The sequence below is a fragment of the Armigeres subalbatus genome, chromosome 2 (genome assembly GCF_024139115.2).
Source record: "Armigeres subalbatus isolate Guangzhou_Male chromosome 2, GZ_Asu_2, whole genome shotgun sequence".
Classification (NCBI taxonomy): Eukaryota; Metazoa; Arthropoda; class Insecta; order Diptera; family Culicidae; genus Armigeres; species Armigeres subalbatus.
This window is the reverse complement of record NC_085140.1, coordinates 400,611,039-400,628,488: the sequence shown is the minus strand read 5'-3', so window position 1 is coordinate 400,628,488 and position 17,450 is coordinate 400,611,039. Positions and strand designations below refer to the sequence as shown.

Sequence of the window (17,450 nt, the reverse complement as noted above, 5' to 3'; positions counted from 1 at the left end):
TGCCGACGAAGGGGAGGAAACCGCAACAACTGGCAATATTCGCCTCCTCTACGAGTTCTCACTCCTGAGTGGAGCAAGAATGCCAGTGAAAGACGAGATATGTTATTTACTCGCCGATCGAACTTTTTCAAGTTTCGACGCCCGAATAAATAAATAAACGATTACGTATATAAAACAAATTCATAAACAAAAAAAAAACAAAGCAATAAATAAATAACCTCTTTTGTGCAAATCTATTTGTTTTGCAACGCGGGCACTAAAATTATATGTTGAACGCTGCAAACATGGTGTCCGAGCTCCACTGGAGTAAAGATGACTGAGAGTAATCATAATTGGCCTCACGTAATACAGAGAATCAGAATATCACCATTGTCTGACCTTCTAAAAGTTCAACATCATGAGCATCATCGTTTCCTGCAACTTTGATGGAAGGTACAAAATCTTATTTTAGTCAAACCATCGGCAAGCTACTTCTTCTTCTTTCCATCTTTGATGACATTACATCCCCCTGCTAGGATATTGCTGCCTCGCAGCTTAGTGTTCATTAAGCACGAAAGTTATTAGTGCGAGGTTTTTAGCTTTGCGAGCAAAAGCATACGATTGCCAATCCGGAGATGACTAGTTTGATTCTCAATCCGGGCTAGGAAACTCGAAAACAAGTGGAAAACATTCTTGACTCCCTGGGCATAATGTATCTATCGTACTTGCCACACGAGATACATTCTCATGGCGGGCATAGAATTAATAAATTAAGAAATGCTAATAGAATACTAAGTTGAAAAGCAGGCCAAGTTCTAATTGTAATCCAGAGCATTCTGTCGCCGTCGGTATGGAAGCGTAAATAAAGCAATGCCTGCAGTAAAAACTGCGAACTAATTGAGCTCCACAATGAAAATACGTTTTTCGACTTCGTTTTATTTTGTTTCGGCTAAATAAGTGTACTCATTCTAGTCGAAAACCGAAATGAACATAATACATATTGGGACCCACCTGTAACCGCCATGAGATCACAAAAATACTAAGATCTCGACAGATTAAATATGCCAACTACTTTCAAAACAGTTGTATAAATCGGGTATAGTGTTTGCAAGTGCACAAAAAGTTATCGAAAAGTCATAGGATTCATACCAGTTTGTAAGCATTCTCCACTTTCCAAAAGCGTGCCCTGAGAAACCTTAGCAAGTAATCATCGTCCATCCTATGTGGTTCACATCCTCCAAGTTCTAGGGACAAAAGTTCATTAGCAATAGAGAACTCTAAAATGTTTCCAAATATAAAACTCACCGTAAATCATATCCCGTAGTTGTTGAATCTTCAAACACGTCTGCTCCGGATCTTCACCCTGTTTGGCAGCAATCTCAGCGATCTTTGGTGGCAGCTTTTTGTCCAAATCAAGCATATGCTTGACGCCCTCCGGTTCCGGCATCCTGTTCAAAATGGTCGGAGCTTTCCACAGGTGTCCACTGATGAACGGTTTCACCGCCGGTCGGATAGCGGGCTTTTTCTTCGCTTTTGATTTCTATAACGATAAGAACGGAATGGAATTCGCTTGAGTGTGGTTCTAGTGCCTGACTGACAGAATGCTTGAAATGATGGATCATTTTAAGTGGGCAGCGCACAATTTGCATAATCATGTTCCATTGAACAGTGATTTCACGCAATTCTGCTACCTAGCATTACATGAAGATGATTATGGCCTTTGTTTTGCTTAGTGGGCACTGCTTGCGGGCCGAAATCCAGCGGTGGCAGGTTCGATTACAGTCGCTCGTCTCTGGACTCATGTTGTCATACAGAATATATGCAGAAATATGTATGTGCATCGCTTTACGAGTTATATTTGGAATTATTATTTCCATCGCGGAAAAAAAATCAGTTCTATTACCAACTTAACATGTGTGCTCACTACTTTAAAAATTAAACAAATTAAACATGCCATTTTGCTTTTCATTTAATCGTTTCCGAAGTTTAGAAGCTTTAAAAGGTATAACCGGAACAGTAAATCTATATCACATATATCTATTTTACAACATTTGTTCAACTAAAGTATAAATCATGTACCAAATTCAGTACTATTACTTCGTGATGAGTCATCAATAAATCTGATCATTTATCTTTGATTTAAACTCAGTTAAATTAGCTTAAAACCTTGCCGTTAATTATGAAGTTCTGTAGATCAGCACAAACTCCTTATGACAAATAGAAAAAGTTCGTCTATCTGTAAGACCATAGACAATCATAGAGCCGATAAGTGCCCTACGAGGGTGAATGCCAAACGATCGCACTAACGAAGGAGTGTTTCGATCGTGGCTATAGGTTACGATGTGGTTTCTTCGCACGACTTCAGCAAAGACGCTAGGCGCATAATTACAATTGCCGAAAATGTGTCTATCATTATAAATGTGCAGATGATGTGTCTTGGAATTGTGATGAATGGTGCCGAGAGATACATCGACCGATCGGGTATATGTCGAGTGCAGTGAGGCTCTGCCTTGGGCGGCCGTTCCATTTTGTACCAAGTCAAGTTCACAGGCTCAAAAGTTTGGTTGATTGACGGCTAATAAAGTGTTTATAGCAAATGTGTGCATGTGGCCATTGCCTACAACTACATAGTGTAAGTACACATGGTTCGCAAATAATTGTTCAGCAATTGAGTGGACTTTCTATCATTTTTGCGGGCATACGTTGAAATTCAGTGCGCTGTGTCGATGGCAATTTATCACACGTTGCTCTATGGCACACGGTACAGATCTTCATGGCCGCAATAAATTTTCGGCAATTTGTAGGATAAGTTTGGTATTTGTTTTGCAATTGCAGTTGATGTAGAAATAAACGTATTTATTAATATAAAGATAAATGGGTAATGACAATTCGTTATCTACTGTTGTTAGAAGCCACATTGATAGCAATGTACTTGTTTTGAACACTTTAAATCACACAGTGGCAATGTAGTTGAAAAAAAAAGTTTAAAAAAGCGTATCAGGTATGTATCAGGGCGTCACTCTATTTTAAAGATACTCTGGGAAAGGGCCATACGGTTCATACCAGTTTTTGAAGATTTATATTAGTAGTTGTCCACGCTGGGGAAGGGGGGTATCTGAAAAATGTGTGGTACACAATAGCCAATCGGACTTATTACCAATCGGGTCTAATAAGACCGTCGAATGTTATAATGCAATGTGAGAAGTGAAAAGTAAGTAGTGACTTCTCTATCTTGACACTTCTTACTCTCAGTGTTCGCTTTAAGGTTCCCCCAAACACACGCGATGCGACAGTCGCGACGCGATTCTAGCGCTTGGCGACAGCGATTCTGTCGCCGTTGGTATGGAAGCGTAAATAGTGCATTGCTTGCAGCGACCCAACGTTAGAATCGCGGCGACTAGTTGTCGCCGTCGCGGCGATGAAATCGCTTAGGTTTGGGGGAGCCTTTACACTTACTACTTCTAATTTCTCATTAATCATATTTCATGGTGTGATGTGACAAAAAAAGTTCCTTCAAACATACTTTAGAAGTGCTCTCAAGGAAAAATACCCAATTTATGGGTCACATATTGTGTTAAAACAATCCATACTTTAACTTGACATTAGATGAGTTAAAACTATCCCAGATTTAATTCCACCACCTTATTTTACACTCAACCAGCAGATTTCTCTGCAGTTGCATAAAAAGCTTATAAAATCTGTATAAAATTTTGGCATATCCTACCAATTCGAATGATTTTACAGTTTTGTATTATTTTTATACAGTATCTGAATAAAAAGTTTATTTTTTTTTATTTAAACCTTGCAGAATTGTGTATGGCAAGATTTTAAACAAAAAATGAAATATTTGTTCGTTGGGTATAACTATGCAGAGACGTATTTCAACCTTAACAGTAAGTCCGTTCAAAGCCAACTTCAAGAATTCAATTCGTTTTTCAATAAAGTAGCTCGAACTTACTTGAAGTTGTTATGACTTAGTCGACAAAAAACTCTCGAACTGCTTAAACTTCTTATGAAATCAAGCACAGCTTTCACTTTTTCATTGAGTATGTCAACCTTTGAATAATAAGCAGCATCATTTTATTAACCTATTCTTTGGATTGGCAAACTATGCATTCACAATAGGTCCTCTAAATCATTCGGGTGGGTAGAACTACACATCTTAATGGCATTGATTGTAAATATTATAAAGAACTTAAGCTCCGTAAAACCTAATATACATCTGAACCGGTCAAAAATATAAAAAAAAGCCAAACATCTTTTCAGAACGGATTTGCCTTCAAAAGTCTAGAGTTAGAAACATCTCGACCATTCTAGAATACCTTAATACCTTGTTCATGTGTTTTCACTGGTTTGGAAAATGATAAAACGTATCTGTAAGACCGCTGGAAAATGGATTGTGGTTTGGAAAATCACAAAGCGCGTATGGAAGGCCGCTGAAAAATGGATTGTTGTTCGGAAAATCACAAAGCGCGTCTGGAAGACCGGTGGAAAATGGATTGGGTTGTTACGATGTTAAGACAAGTTTATTTTGGAGTTCAGTTTTCAAAGTAGGAGAACGGTTCGGCACTTCATTCCATAGCTCCCATGTTCATCCCAACGAATAGGAATTTGATTTGTTCCTCATTTCTGTGATTTTTTCAATTGCACGCATGTTAGCAAAAACAAGCAACATTTTGCGATGAGATGAGCATATAGTAAGATGGAAAAGAGAACAGTTCCCCTAATTAATCGGTTTCTCAAAGCCAACATGTTCATCTTTGTCTCGCGCAAATAACTTAGAAAAAAATCATTGCGTCCTACGCTAAAGGATTTGTTTTGCCTTTTCTATGAGAGAAGAAGGGGAATGTGAGGTTTGAGTAAGTTACCATCAACGTTCGGTAATAAATTAACACCTCAGCGTGTCAATCGGTGAGCAGTAAGCCATCACTAGGCCTCTTGTTGCCAGATTTCCGTGGCGTGCACACACACACACACACACACACCCACGGAGAGCTGTTGTAATTGCATTTCACTCCGGCCATTTTGGGCCACACATGAACGTCTCTGTAGCTAAAATCGAATGTTACCATTACCAAGACTGAATGATTGACCATTATCATCATTACCATTACCAAGATTGAATGTTTTCCATGATACTCCACATTTCTTCACTTATTGTGACACTGGAACCACTTTTACATAGTTTGTCATAACACGGATTTTCATTTCATGCGATTTTTAGAACGTTTTTTTTATGCGAGGACTGAGGCATAGGCGTAGGACTACGTCTGTTTTTCTATATTGGAGTACACTTTGCGATTGCGAAAATCTAAGACCGTTACGAAAATGTGATATTTGAACGTTAAAATCTCACCCGTTTTTTGATGGATTTCCAATATTTTTGGACCTACTACGCTACTAAGTTCTACATCAACCATCCAACGGCGACCGTTGCTCAGACCGACAGACGTCAAGCGATGTTTTGTACTAAGAAAAATTTCGTCTTAAGTCAAATTAATTTTGTTACTCTTTCCAAAAAAGCGTATTTTGTATCATTAACAGCCCATAACTAAATTCAGGGCCCTCCTTAGCCGTGCGGTAAGACGCGCGGCTACAAAGCAAGACCATGCTGAGGGTGGCTGGGTTCGATTCCCGGTGCCGGTCTAGACAATTTTCGGATTGGAAATTGTCTCGACTTCCTTGGGCATAAAAGTATCATCGTGTTAGCCTCATGATATACGAATGCAGAAATGGTAACTTGGCTTAGAAACCTCGCACCCAGCCAACAAAAAGTCGCATATGCTAGCGAATAAGTATACATGGTGGAGGCGATATAGGCGCATGCCTCCATTTGACTGCATGCAAAATGTGCCTATATGGCCTCCACTTTGTACACTTATTCGCTATGATATACGATCTTGTGTTTGCTGGGCTGTTAATAACTGTGGAAGTGCTAATTGAACACTAAGCTGCGAGGCGGCAATGTCCCAGTGGGGGATGTAATGCCAATGAAGAAGAAGAAGAAGAAGAAGAAGAACCAAATTCAGAATCTTGCGAGAAAATTTCACAGGATGCTCTGAATTTCCAGACTCTTCCATTCTTCGAGACCGCTCTCTGTATAATTCCGATCAAGATGACTCGTGCGCGCTGGAAAGTAGCTTTCTTGAATGTAATGAATTAATTCCATTAGCCCAGCCCATTCATTAACCTTTATGAGTGCACATCATATTTACACTTGTAACAGGTCACAAAGGGGCGGGGCTTACGGGCTTAGGGGCGATTCAAATATGACGTTCACTACTTTTTGGGATTTCTAGACCCCCTCCCCCCCTCTGTCACGCTTTCTTGTATACCTAGTACATGTACTGTCACAAAATCTTAGACCCCCTCCCCCCCCTACAACCTACGACATCATTTTTGAACGACCCCTTATTTATTGAATAGAAAAAAGCTGCTTTCCGGAGCGCGCGATTTATTTTGATCGGCATTCTGCTTATTTCTCTTTAATTTCGGATACTTTTAGATACTTTCGGAAATTAGGATGGTTTTTTCTAGGATTAGGATGTCCTTCACTGAAAGCAAGGCGTGTGGCTACAGCGGCAATGCGGCTGATCGCTGATGAGTCGTGTTAAACCCTTTTTCATGAATGGAGAACATAGTCTACCAACTGGGAGCTACTACTCAGCTTTTCGATTTAGTTGACATCCGATAGTTTGCTCAATGGTAATTAAGACACACAAATTATCCATTTCGTATAGCTACGTGGTTCTACGTCACCTTTGCGTATAATCCGATTGGGCTGAACCTTTGAGTTTTTTAACGTTTTTGTCTTTCTCGAGTTGCACCGAAAAATTATCATTTCACTCCAAACCCGAAAGTTTGCATTCGACAGTGATCCTAGTTGATCACTATTGAATTTTATGATGATCGGCCATTGCGTTTAAAAGTTATGAAGAAAATGGTGCATCGAATCACATCGAACCATATAAGGATGGTGTCTTGGTTAAACGCGAGAATGGCAGTACCACAACTTGGTGAATTAAGTTGGGTTTTTGAAAATTCTTTTTACGCGATTTTACTTTCGAATTTATACGGTTTTTGTGCAAATTTGACGCTTTCAAACACAAAAAAAAATTGTGTTGCCAAAATCGAATTGATTTTTATTGCTAAAATCGAATCCCGGAAACAAGCACTTGTTATGAACTTGGTGTGGATAAGAGGAAAAATACCAAAAAATATTAACAAAAATACTATAGAAAATACTTTAGGCATAATCTTCTTCTTCTTTTTCTATGGCTCTACATTCCAACTGGAACTCGGCCTGCTTTTAAACTTGAGGAAGAAGAAGGAAGGAAAGAAAAAGGAAGAAGGACGAAAAAAAAGTTAGGAAGAAGAAAAAAGAAAAAAAGAAGTAGAATGAAGGAAGATAAGAGAAAGAAGGAAGAAAACGGAAGAAATAAGAAGGTAGAAAGAAGAAGGAAGAATGTAGAAGGAAGAGGGATGAAAAAAGACGGAAGAACGAAGAAGAAATAAGGAAGCAGGAAGAAGGAACAAGGAAGAAGGAAGAAGGAAGAAGGAAGCAGGAAGAAGGAAGAAGACAGATAGAAGAAGAAAGATGCAAGAAGAGAGAAGGAAGAAGGAAGAAGGAAGAAGGAAGAAGGAAGAAGGAAGAAGGAAGAAGGAAGAAGACAGATAGAAGAAGGAAGAAGACAGATAGAAGAAGGAAGAAGACAGATAGAAGAAGGAAGATGCAAGAAGAGAGAAGGAAGAAGGGGTAAGGTGAAGAAGAAACTTTTCATTTTTCATTTTTAGCTTCTTTTTGGTAATTCGGCGTAATGGCCGTTCGGCCTAATGACCATTCGGCCTAATGACATTCGGCCAAATGGCCTGACACCGTATCTTGTGTGGCAAGTACAATGGATACACTATGCCCAGGGTGTCGAGAAAGTTTCCAACCCGAAAACATCCTAGACCGAGAATCGAACTAGTCATGTCCGGATTGGCAATGCCTTTGCTTGCAATGCTACTGGAGACCCCATCTTCAGGCATAATATGCTCAGATATTTTATTGCAGAGCGTGTGATAGTTTGTATGCGTTTGGTATTGCAATAACAAAGTATGTTATGCATGAAGTATTTTGCATATTGATTCCAGATTTTTTTATATGTTTTACCGATGAAAGCACTCATCGGCTGGTAAACAAACACACTTCGATACTGTGGGCCAAACAGAAAGCACGTGTTTGAGAAGAAAGAGTATGGATGAGTGTGATTGATTTGCTAATTCATGTACACATTTAAAAATTTTACGATTGCCGAGAATCCAACAGCTGGGATCTCGGCAATGATTTCAATGAATCTCGGTAAACATTTTACCGGTAATCGTTACCGAGATCGGTCACATGTCACCTTTGCCGAATTTCGGTTATGACGAAATTTCTACCGTTTGACTAATATCCCGAACATGACTCATATTCCCAACACAAGCGCCCAAAAAGTGAAACTTCCATCGGTTTTTCGCTCTGAGGATCAAGATTACAAACGAATTCAAGATCTTATGGAGAAAATTACACGAATAAAGCCAAAATGGCCATTTGAAAGCGAGTTTTTGGAATATGAGTCATGTTCGGAATTTGAGTCAAAACGGTATCACATTACCGCTAGGGTAGCTCAATGAGGGTAGGAATAAGTTCACCGTAGCATATTGGTAGAGCACCTGTCTAGCATACTGGAAGTTGTGAGTTCCATAACCATATGTAGTGGATATTCTTGCATATTTCATAAATCGGGACTGATTTGCGATTTGGGCGTAACTTATTTTGTAAACAAACATTGGACGGCGAATTCCAGCTACAGCAAGCATTTACTGAGAAAACCACGGCATGTATCTGATAGAATAGGCTCTCCTCTATCAGGTAAGGGAATTAGTTTTGGAGAAAAACGCTTGCAATCTACGGAATAAACAAAACAATGTTTGTTTACAAAATAAGTTACGCCCAAAACGCAAATCGGTCCCGAAATATTCTACTCCTCAAAACACATGTTTTCGGTCGTCAGTATTGTTTTCCACATAGCAAAATGTAAGACGAAAGTCGATAACATTAATCGACTAATACCAAAACCGATCAAATGACTTTCGGTCTAATGACTTTTAGGCAAAAAACCCCTCCCCGTTTGGAAATGCGCACGAACGTGTTTTGTTTCGTGGAGGCAAACCAGTCTCGGGCTTAATGTTTCTTTAAGTCAGAATCATTAAAAGTTTGATTCGTTTACACGGGCTTCGCACATTTAGTATAGATCAGTAGGTACACATTTGCACCCTGTCCCTGGATTGGATAAACGGCAGTCTTCCCGACTGTGAAAAAAGGGTAAAACACGTTTTGAGCTTTCTCACAATAACTCTTACTGAAGGATGACTATGCCGGCAACCTTCTGGACAAGAATAATTCAAATCCGCCCAAAGAAGAAACAACAGTTGACCAGGTCGGAACCAGCGTTGTTCAATGACCCAAATCTCAAAAAACTTTTTGTAATGCATATTTCGGCGATGCTCTGCGTCTTGCAGTCTTTTAAAAAGCCTTATCGACATTCTGCTGGTTGTTTAAAAAGAACCACCCGAAGTAGAACACAGAACTTTTCATCCACGAATCAAATAAAAATTTGCTTCTGAAAAGTTCATTATTGGAAACGACTGTTAGGTTCGATCTGGTCAACAGGGAAACTTGCTCACTCAAGAGCGTAGTCATCGTGATGCGTGATTTGCTCGAGGATAATCACTGCTGAAAAGGCTGGCCATCGGCACTTCGTAAGTTCAAAACTATAACATTCGTTCCCAGTATTTTAATTTCAATGAGAACACATCACTTCATATTTGTTTAGACCGACAGTTTTGACGAATAGGCAACGTGTACAAATAATGGTTTTGCATTTTTTTTTTCCTGCTGCATTTTCATCTCTGCACGTTAGATTAGTTATTGTCTTTAAATCCTGACCAAGAAAACCGAAGTAAATATTAGTGTGGCTTCGTAATAATCGAAAGAAAAGGTACAAACACAGAGACATACGAGGAACAGCGCACCATGCGCCCGCTTATCTTATTTTTATAAGGATAACGCGTAATCACAGTAGAATTTTAGTTATTTATGCCTCGCAAAATAGTTCATTTTTCACCAGATTTTCTTAATTTTCTTTATTTTAATACTTTTTTGTCCTAACTTACATAACCTAACTTAACTCTGTTAAATTATAAAAGAATACCAGAAAAACCCCGAAGCGTCATGGAGCCTCTTCTGCTAGAGCACCAATAAGCTGGAAGCTATTAACGTTCCCATACATTATACTCACCAATATTTTTCTACCAAAAAAAAAACAAACCAGAGATCAATGCCTAATGCGGTATATCTTGCGACAGTAACACAACATTCAAGGCCATTTATACTACGTTTCAACTCTTTTTATTAAATGGTTTTCCTCAGCACTTCTTTGTTTAACATGAACACTTTCTTTGAAATACTTTTAAAGAACTTTTTCTGTATAAGTTGTCTTATTCTTCTCCATGTACAATTTGATGATCTTCAACCGAAATTATGCACTTGGTTATTCATTACAATTTCAAGGTTGTAGCACTTCTTCCGCTTGGCATTGAGTTTGGATTAAGAAAACGCCACCTATATTCACTTTTGCATTCCACAGGATAAAACAGAACAGCTGTTGTTCTCAGCAGAACCAGAACTCATTAGAACAAACTTCATGAAAAGTAAAAGTAAATACATCCACCTTAACAAGAGTGTTGGCAAACAGTGATGTGCAGAATAAATCACGATGTGCACCAACGCATTCAAATAGCAAACAAGGACACCAGAAATGCACACAAATACAAACTCCTGAAACATTCATTAGAACAAAACATGTGAGTCTTTTCTCGCGACGCTCAGTGGATACAAATTGGAATCATAATAATAACTATTGCTCAGCTCTTGCGCAATGATGATTCCATGAGGACATGTGCTCAAACCAAACTGTTCTTCTATAACCTTACCAGATTCACCACATGTTATCCCACACTTTCATGAACTACTAAGACTTTTTAACGCTTTTAGGAGCAACCGCCAAACCACCAGTCTAGATCATTGCTGTTTTCAAAGAGTTCTTGAGTGGTCTAATAACTCTCATCAATGTTAATGATGCAATGTAATATTTCATAGCTCGTTTGAATTAGTTTAGAGTTTTTTGCCGCTGAATTTCTATGAAAGAGGTAATTTTCAGAAGTACAAATATAAATTATAAGACCACACAATTCTGGCGAAACAACTAGCATATTATTTACCATTTTAAACATTGCAACGGATAAGACTCGCGCCGAAAATAAGAACACACAGATCCGTTCACTTTCCGAAGTGCTTCTCGCTCGAAACCGCCACGCCAGTCCTTACTCTGTCAGCGAATTACAACTCGGTGTATCCTGCGATATTCGATACACTCGTCTTCGGCCGATGGTTCGCTGTTCACCGTTTCAAGTACAATCAATGACTGCAACGACGGTGGTAACGCACTTCGAGATCGCTTTGCTGCTGCTGCTGGGGTCTCTCGCGATTACCGCGACCAATAATTATTATTATTGGCTGGTAGTGTAAAAGGCTCATTGCCTTCGCGTCGTACCACCGACCGTCGCGACGTCGTCAACGACGATCAATCCCAAAATATGTATGTGAGACGATGAATGTGCGTTCAATAGACTGGTATGGAATATCGCGAGCTGCAACACCGACCGTTATCCGTGCCATCCGTTCAACCGCACCAAACGCCTTTTCGCAGTATATGCGTATGCGTAGAATCTACTAACCGGTTACCTACTTTGGCAATGTTAAAACTCTCGACTTCTTATGGTATTTTATGCCTGCTTATAACACTTGACTTTCCTAGAATAAAACATACAACAGATGCACCAAGTTGAATATAAAAAGAATAAAGCACCATTTTTTGGATGCTATAATTATCAAACGATATAAATAAAATAAAATCTATAAAAATTGTTATATGTAAAATCTATAATTTGATTTGCGATTTGGACGTAACTTATTTTGTAAACAAACATTGTTTTAGGGATTCCATAGAATGCACGCGATTTTCTCCAAAACTAAATTTCTTATCTAATAGAGGAAAGCATATTCTGGCAGAAGCATACCGTGGGGTTCACAGGAAATGCTTGCTTTAGTTGGTATTCGCCTTTCAATGTTTGTTTACAAAATAAGTTACACCCAAATCGCAAATCGATCCCAAGATGTTTTTTTTAATTATTTGTTTGATTTTCTTGAAACCCCTCGATTTATCCACTTTGAAACTACTAGTGGCCAATACCAATGTGCTGGAGCTTATACAAATCATACTGATATATTAGAGAATTATTGGTTGATCCACCGAAGTGTGATATAATGTGCTAAACGATTGAAACAATTCATTGACTGGTCTAAGGTATGTACATAAAACTGACCACTACTGCCGCATTCTCTGGATTTGATCGTACAAGCGGGCTCAGTATAATCATTCGATTGTTCATACCGTTCTTCTCCGTTCAATTGATGTTTGCTCTCACACAGATTTTGGCAAATATTCGATCATGCATTGCGCATTTATTTTTCGGTGCTGCTATGAGTGAGTGGCTTGCAATACACAACCAACTTACATTACACACGACCTAATTGAAACGAAAAGTATTGCGTGATTGATTGTTTCGTTGATCTGAACATAAACAGAAAAATATAGGCATTATGGTTGAAGATGTATTTCTTGAACGATCTTTTTCAATGGATAATGCTAAAGTTATCTATGTGAGGCATGACCTTTTGAAAACCAATTGATTGCATTGTGAATAGTTACAGCAGATAGCCAATATGAGTAGAACATCTGTATGGTATAAGCACAGACAAACAGACGTAACACAAGAAAAAATACCATCGACCATGACTTCAACGATCAATTTGAATTTGATTGATTGCGCGTTTCACAGCTAGAGGCGCAGACATTTCACTCCAGCGTCTTTTTCCAGCGTCGAAACATTGTTTCGTGTAACATGCTCGCAAGGTGGTGGTAGATGAGTTGAGCGATGGATTTTTCAGAAAACCGTTTGAGCTGTTACATCTGTTTGTCTGTGTCGTTCGTAATAGTTGTTTTTAAAGGCGGCTTATTGGGCCTGCGCAAACCTCCTGTCTCGTCGGAGGGCCGTCGTATCAGGGCTGTTTAGTGTCCCTCCTAACACCAGGACTTGGGCTTGTGCGCTTTGAGCGGCACTCGGTCGCTTTGGCGGAGCCTACTTGCGGATACATGCAGCTTTTTATAGAGGTTTAACGGGGCCTTCTGTCAAACCCCACCACATCCTAGGCTGGCGCCACAACTCGCAGATGGCCTGGGGAGGGATCGTCAAGCCCTTGGACATAGTCCCTACTGCCCGCAATGCACGAAAACGGATTTCCGGATAAACTGATACGGTTGATCAAGGCGACGATGGATCGGGTGATGTGCGTAGTTCGATTTTCTGGGGCATTCTCGAGTCCCTTCGAAACGCACAGAGGGTTACGGCAAGGTGATGGTCTTTCGTGTCTGCTACTCAACATCGCTTTGGAGAGAGTAATACGAAGGGCAGGGATTGATACGAGTGGTACGATTTTCACGAAGTCCGTCCAGTTATTTGGTTTCGCCGACGACATTGATATCATGGCACGTAACTTTGAGAGGGTGGAGGAAGTCTTCAGACTGAAAAGCGAAGCTAAACGGATTGGACTAGTCATCAACACGTCGAAGACGAAGTACATGATAGGAAGAGGCTCAAGAGAGGTCAATGTGAGCCACCCACCACGAGTTTCTATCGGTGGTGACGAAATCGAGGTGGTTGAAGAATTCGTGTACCTGGGCTCACTGGTGACCGCCGATAACGATACCAGCAGAGAAATTCGGAGACGCATAGTGGCTGGAAATCGTACGTACTTTGGACTCCGCAAGACGCTCCAATCGAATAGAGTTCGCCGCCGTACCAAACTGACTATCTACAAAACGCTTATAAGACCGGTAGTTCTCTACGGACACGAGACCTGGACGATGCTCGTGGAGGACCAACGCGCACTGGGAGTTTTCGAAAGGAAAGTGTTGCGTACCATCTATGGTGGGGTGCAGATGGCGGACGGTACGTGGAGGAGGCGAATGAACCACGAGTTGCATCAGCTGTTGGGAGAACCATCCATCGTTCACACCACGAAAATCGGAAGACTGCGGTGGGCCGGGCACGTAGCCAGAATGTCGGACAGTAATCCGGTGAAAATGGTTCTCGACAACGATCCGACGGGAACAAGAAGGCGAGGTGCACAGCGGACAAGGTGGATCGATCAGGTGGAGGACGACTTGCGGACCCTCCGCAGACTGCGTGGTTGGCGAAGTGCAGCCATGAACCGAGCTGAATGGAGAAGTCTTTTATGTGCAGCACAGGCCACTCCGGCATTAGTCTGACGATAAATAAATAAATCTGTTTGTCTGTGGTATAAGCTTCCCCAATTCATATTCAAAAGTAAAATTATTAAATGTTCATATGAACTTGATGTTTGAATCTTGTGAAAATCAGCAACACATGGTTATAAGAGGATTGTTTTCAACCACGGCTCTTATGTAGGTGAAATTTTTTTTATATAATTGTAGGGGGATGCTATTTACAAAAAATAATACCAAGTGTTTTTCAATGGTCCACACAATAATACCATTAATCTAAACGATAAAATTTGATATTAGTTTGTTTGATACATGGGGGCCTCAGACAGCCTAAATACCAAACCTGAGGTGACGTGCGCGATTTTGTGTCCGGTTCATGATTTTCTCGAGATCCGAATACTAAGCTGAAGGTCGGCTGAAAGCTAATTGCCATTGACGTAAATAATGGGAGACGGGGCAGGGAGGTTCTGGCTTCAGGTCCGCTCCAACAAATTTGACAAAGGAAACATCCATTAATTACGTAACGCAAAAATTTGCCATTTTTCAACCCCCCCTCCCCCTATGTCACACTTTTTGTATGAATTATTCAAAACTTTAGTATGGATTGTCACACATCGGGCAACCCCCCTCCCCCCTCTTAGCGTTAAGTAATTTATGGATGCTCCCAAAGGAATGCCAATATAGTTTTTATTTTTTCATCTTCAAAATTTCAATTTACTAGTGAATTTCTCATTCAGATTTGGAATTTTATAAAAATTATGTTCTGTTCTGTAACTTCTCCCTAACTCGATAGAATTCAAAATCCCTTGAATCTAGTATACTGTGCTCCCTACCTCCTTTACTAGATATTCTCTAGATCGAAAGTATTTTCGCATCGCTAACTCGATGTTGTCGTAAATAGTTCACACGGACGATATACACGGATTCAGGTCATTTAGCCGAATGCTATTCGACCGAACGCCATTTGAGTGAAAAGTGAATCATGAAAAGTAAGTAGTGAGAGTTAAATGAACTATTCAGCGAGTAGTGAGAAAGGAGGCTTGAGGAAACGTGAGAAGTAGGAAGTGAATTGAGAAATGAGAAGTGAGAAGTGATTAGCGAAAAGTGAAAAGTAAAAAGTTAAAAATTAGAAAGGAGAAGAAGAAAGAAGTGAGAAGTGAAAAGCGAGAACTGGGAAGTGAGAAGTGAAACATGTGAGGTGAGAAGTGAAAAGTGAGAAGTAAGAAGTGACAAGTGAAAAGTGAGATGTTACAAGTGAGAGCTGAGAGTGAGTATTGAAAATTCTACTTCTTCCTTCTTTTTCTCTCCCTCCATCTTCCTTCCTTCACCTTTTCCTTCTTTTTTCTTCCTTCTTCTATCTTACTACTTCCTTTTTCTTCAACCCTTTCCCTTATTTCTCCTCCTTTCTTTTACTTCTTTTGCCTTCGTTCTTCTTTCACCTTCCTTCTTCCTTATTATTTTTGTCTCCTTCAATTTCCCTTATTCCTTCCTCTTTTTTCTTCGTTCTTCTGTCTTCCTTCTGCTTTCTGTATTATATCTTACCACTTACTTTTCACTTCTCAACATCTCAATATCAAGTAAGTGAGAGTTCACTGTATTTTGTTCGCAAACAAATACACTAGTCAGTTTTTACGCAGTGATTTTTACGTATCGCGTAAAAAATCTGAGTTAATTCCGGAAACCGTGTAAAAAACCGAGTAAATCCAAAAATTCACGTAAAATACGACTTCGTCGAATATCCATTTTTAATCCATTTCTACATGTTCTCCGACCCTTAAAAAAACGTAAATTCAAAAATCTGCATAAATGCTAAAATCCACGTAAAAAGCGACCATCGCAAAAAAAAAACGAGGAAAAAGCGACTCCGATGTATATTACTTCTATGGTCCAAGCATAGAAATTGCATTAAGCAACAGAATTGCTTAAGTGGTTCAGAAACATTTGAAAAAATATACATTCCTGTTCTATTAGGTTACCAGCTCCAGCCGATTTGAAAAATGATTTGAACATTTGAAGATCACAACAAAATAAACACATGCACGAAAATATGTCCATCGATAGTTCAAACGATTTCAGCAGAGATGCTCAAAGCTGACCCCATGCTATCTGCAATATCTGGGAAGGTCTTATTGAAGGTCCCAAAAAAGGGATCTGGCTGGGTGCGACAATTGGCGAGGCATCATGTTACTATGCATTGTTCTCAAAGTTCTGTGCAAAGTTATCCTAAACCGGATAAGGAGAAAATAGCCCGTTCGAGTTCTTTACTTTTCTTTCTCACATTGCTTCGCCAATCTACAAAAATATGCACTAAATACGTACAGGGCATCGTTCGCTGCTGTTGCCGCGGATATTGTGGGATTGTCAGGTATCCGGTTCACGCTTTATTTAGCAACGGTGGCTCTTCTTGACCTTCTACTCCCTGAGTAATTAGTACGAATAAGAGCGTCCTTGTGAAGTTTTGCTGTACCTGTTATGAACAACTAGTACATCCCTTTCCCTCCACATCCTGAAGAAACCTTTCTTGCTTCAGATGTGATTCCTTTTTGTCGTACTAGTTGTCGTAACAGAAAGGGCACCATTACGGAGCATGAGATCTGATCAAATTATTTGAAGCATTAGCATTAGCATTGAGAAATCGCACAAATTCGAAGGTGGAACAAGCCAAGACTATTGTATGAGAGTAGCATCACTTTCATCCGTTACCACAGATATTGATTTGGGACTAATCACTTATCTCATAGATGGAAGCAATGCACTCTCCAATAGTCGAGATCTGTCCTGGCCATGTCCTTGTGAATGCTGAGGAAGAGGAAGGATGGTTAGTTGGACACCTATACTTAAGAAAGATGCAGAGAACTCTACGACCTCTGATAGGTGCCACGGGAGGTTTTGGAATTGTGTGGAAGGTTATAACAGTGGAAATCGTTTTGGTATAACATGAAACACAGAAAGAACCAAGATAGAAATACAAAATAGGAAAGGGACGATCCTGGAATTGAACCCACGAACTCCTGCTCA

General features: G+C 39.8%; 1 protein-coding gene across 2 annotated transcripts in view; it reads right to left on the bottom strand.

The window, feature by feature from the left end:
• LOC134213285 (clavesin-1) overlaps positions 1 to 17,450 on the bottom strand; it is a 74,840-nt gene that overhangs the window by 8,247 nt on the left and 49,143 nt on the right. Inside the window, exons 1-3 of one of the 2 annotated variants that reach the window (XM_062692189.1) lie at positions 11,287 to 11,504; positions 1,285 to 1,519; positions 1,129 to 1,223 (exon numbers count right to left, since the gene is read on the bottom strand). In XM_062692189.1, the coding sequence (XP_062548173.1) occupies positions 1,129 to 1,223; positions 1,285 to 1,519; positions 11,287 to 11,298 (342 nt within the window). In that variant the 5' untranslated portion in view covers positions 11,299 to 11,504. Of the gene's footprint in view, positions 1 to 1,128; positions 1,224 to 1,284; positions 1,520 to 11,286; positions 11,505 to 17,450 lie in introns of those variants that run through there. The other variant, XM_062692190.1, reaches the window with a different exon arrangement.